Source organism: Pseudovirgaria hyperparasitica (genome assembly GCF_010093815.1).
Source record: "Pseudovirgaria hyperparasitica strain CBS 121739 unplaced genomic scaffold EJ05scaffold_52, whole genome shotgun sequence".
NCBI lineage: Eukaryota > Fungi > Ascomycota > Dothideomycetes > Acrospermales > Acrospermaceae > Pseudovirgaria > Pseudovirgaria hyperparasitica.
The window spans coordinates 14,109-16,721 of record NW_022985600.1 but is presented as its reverse complement, the minus strand read 5'-3'; the positions used below and the strand labels follow the sequence as shown (position 1 = coordinate 16,721).

Below are 2,613 nucleotides of genomic sequence, written 5' to 3'. Positions count from 1 at the left end.
CACGTTTGCAGAAAGAGTGAGCTAGCGGAGTCTTCCCCAGCTCTAGCAAATATATGTCTTTAAAAGTCTCAGGCGCGGGTGAAAGGAGTCGTAGTGTAGTAGTGTGATAGCTGCAAAGATGAGAGGTTCTTTCACTAGGAACAAAAGTTGAGGAGTGAAAAGTGAAAAGTGAAAGAAATTCAAGTCGTGTGTTAGAAACTAGCAGCTCTAATCGTAAGCCATCGGTCTGTTGCTGCGCCGCAGCCACAAACTTTGCAGGAACCTGGAGATCTGCCGCTCTCACGTAACTCGTGGCCGATCAAGAACGCAACCCATGGCACAGAAGCCCCGCGTTACAGAGATCTGGTAAAACAAGCTGAGCATGAAGCCGCCGAGTTCGCTCTGAAATATCTTGACGAAAGCGAAGATTCGACATAGACTGATCAGGCTGGATAGAGACTGCTTCGTTGGCTATTTTTAGTAAACGCCTGGGTAAGATCATGGCTCAGTAAGGGCATGGCTATGTAAGGGCATGGCTATGTAAGGGCATGGCTCAGTAAGGGCATGGCTCAGTAAGGGCATGGATCTCGAATCAGTGATACCGACTCAGTACGCTCATGGCTCAGCATATTAGTTTGGATACTTTAAGGTATGTTTTCTATACTACAAGTTTAATTCCGTAAAAGGGATTATCTTTTAGTTAATCTTTTAGTAATATTCGATCCATTTCGTGGGTACACCGCTTGGACTCAGCATGAAAGCATCACGCTTTACAAATAATTTCCTCTGTCTGGTTAAGCTGCTTCTCCATTTTAGCATTTGAAGTGTCTGATAATAAAGTGCTTCAAGCCTTTAACTGTGGCCATTCTCTCTATGGGAACTATGAGTAAGAGGATAGATCTATTCAAAAACCGTGCTCTAAGGATGTTTCAGCCTGATGTATCCTCTAGCGAACTAATAAATTTAGATATCTCGTCCTTGGTACTCAAAAAGGACTGATCAAACCTTGAATGCTGCTCTTGTATCTTCTGTTCCAACCTAAGGAACCTATCTTCGATCGATCTCGAATCTGGTTTTGCAACCTTGAGCTGGGACGAGTCAACCCCAGGGCGGAGAGATGTCTGTGGCTGAATCTCGTGCAGCGTCGGCTTTCCATGTTTCTTGCACAGAGTGTTAATGTCGTTGTTCGCACTTTCCTTCCCCAGCACCCTACACAGATCTGATCTAGTCAGATGGTGCAGTTCGTTGCTCCATATAATCCAGCAGTGTGTCTCTGGAGTCCTGGGACTATTTGTACCGTTATGCGTCTTGTATTCGGGACTTGTCACCGCGAGTAGGCTCTCATACTTTCCGCGGTCTTTGTACGACCATTTACGCTTTTCTACCCCGGTTCCGGCAAGCTGTAGTGTTCTGGGAACCTGTTTGTACTGTTCGACTTGGCGAAGGCCAACCTCAGACCCGGACTTGATGGTCCAGACGGGGCAGCCGGCTGTTTCCTCGACCACGCAGCGGGTGCCGCTGCCACAAGGGCGCCATGCCATGATACGTTTCCCATCCTTCGAAGTGCCTGTCGCCCATGTCCACAGCTTAGTCAGTGGATCAGCCACAGCGGCCTGCGCAGTGTCTTTGCCGCCCTTTCCGCCACACTCCCGGAGGAGTTCTGTCCAGCTTTCTGGATAGGCACGGTCTTTGCTGAGTTTATCGAGCGTCGCAGTGGCTGCGCCGAGGGCCTCCACTCTCGTCTGGTCGTCTGGGTCTTCGTCAACTTTAGCACGCGCTGTAAGGATATCGTCGATGACGTGTTTTAGATCCTCGTGGCCGATGATTCCATCGGTCAGGTGCTCTTTGGGTAGCTGTGCTCTGTTGTTGTAGTCGAGAATATCTTGGTTGATTTTGTCAATCTGCAATCTTGCGCCCGCTTCTTCATCCCGCACGAATGCAAGGACATATCCATAAGCCTGGGTATGCATGCTTCTATAATGTTCCCGATGCTCGCTGGACTCGGGGACTGGTGGGAGATCCACATCAACTTCCATTGCCTCTCCATCTTCAAGGTCGTCCGAGGTCCTTGCGGCCAGCTTGCGCCTGCGCTCGGCCTTTTTCATGCGCTTTCTTTTTATGCTGTCATCAACTTTCAAGTTAGCACTCTTATGAGAAGCCTGCGATGCTTGAGTCATCGGTGCTACAGGTTGGCTAATGGTCTCATCCGACTTGCTGGGTCCTGACGATGGTTCGGGCGCCTGAGACGTGGCTAGCTGCTGGCGTGGCTTTGTCTCACTATCAGTGACGAAAAGAGGACTGTCAGACTCAGCACCGCGCGCCCTGAGTTGGTCATTGTGCGTGTCAAGTGGAGGCTGCAGAGCCTGCAGCGGCGGCGGCGCTGTGCTCGTTGAGATATTGCTTTGCTCTTCGCTGGGTCTTGACGCTGGTTCTGGTGTTAGAGACGGGGTCCGCTGCTGACGTGGCTCGATGTTCTTATCAGGGATGAGGAGATCGCTGCCAGACTCAGCAGCCTGCGCCTTGGGTTTGTGTTCTTGAGTATCAAGTGGAGGCTGCGAGGCCTGCAGCAGCGTTGAAGCCGTGTCGGTGGAATGCTCCTTGCTGGTGTTCATACTGGTGCTCATGACTGCTGTG

General features: G+C 50.6%; 1 protein-coding gene across 1 annotated transcript; it reads right to left on the bottom strand.

Annotated features, from left to right (window-relative positions):
• Positions 1-908: 908 nt before the first annotated feature.
• EJ05DRAFT_526831 (uncharacterized protein) lies at positions 909-2,613 on the bottom strand (the record flags this gene model as incomplete). The annotated part of the gene is made up of 1 exon (XM_033748880.1): positions 909-2,613. Exon 1 carries the CDS (start codon positions 2,601-2,603, stop codon positions 909-911), a length of 1,695 nt encoding a protein of 564 aa, XP_033594938.1. The 5' UTR covers positions 2,604-2,613.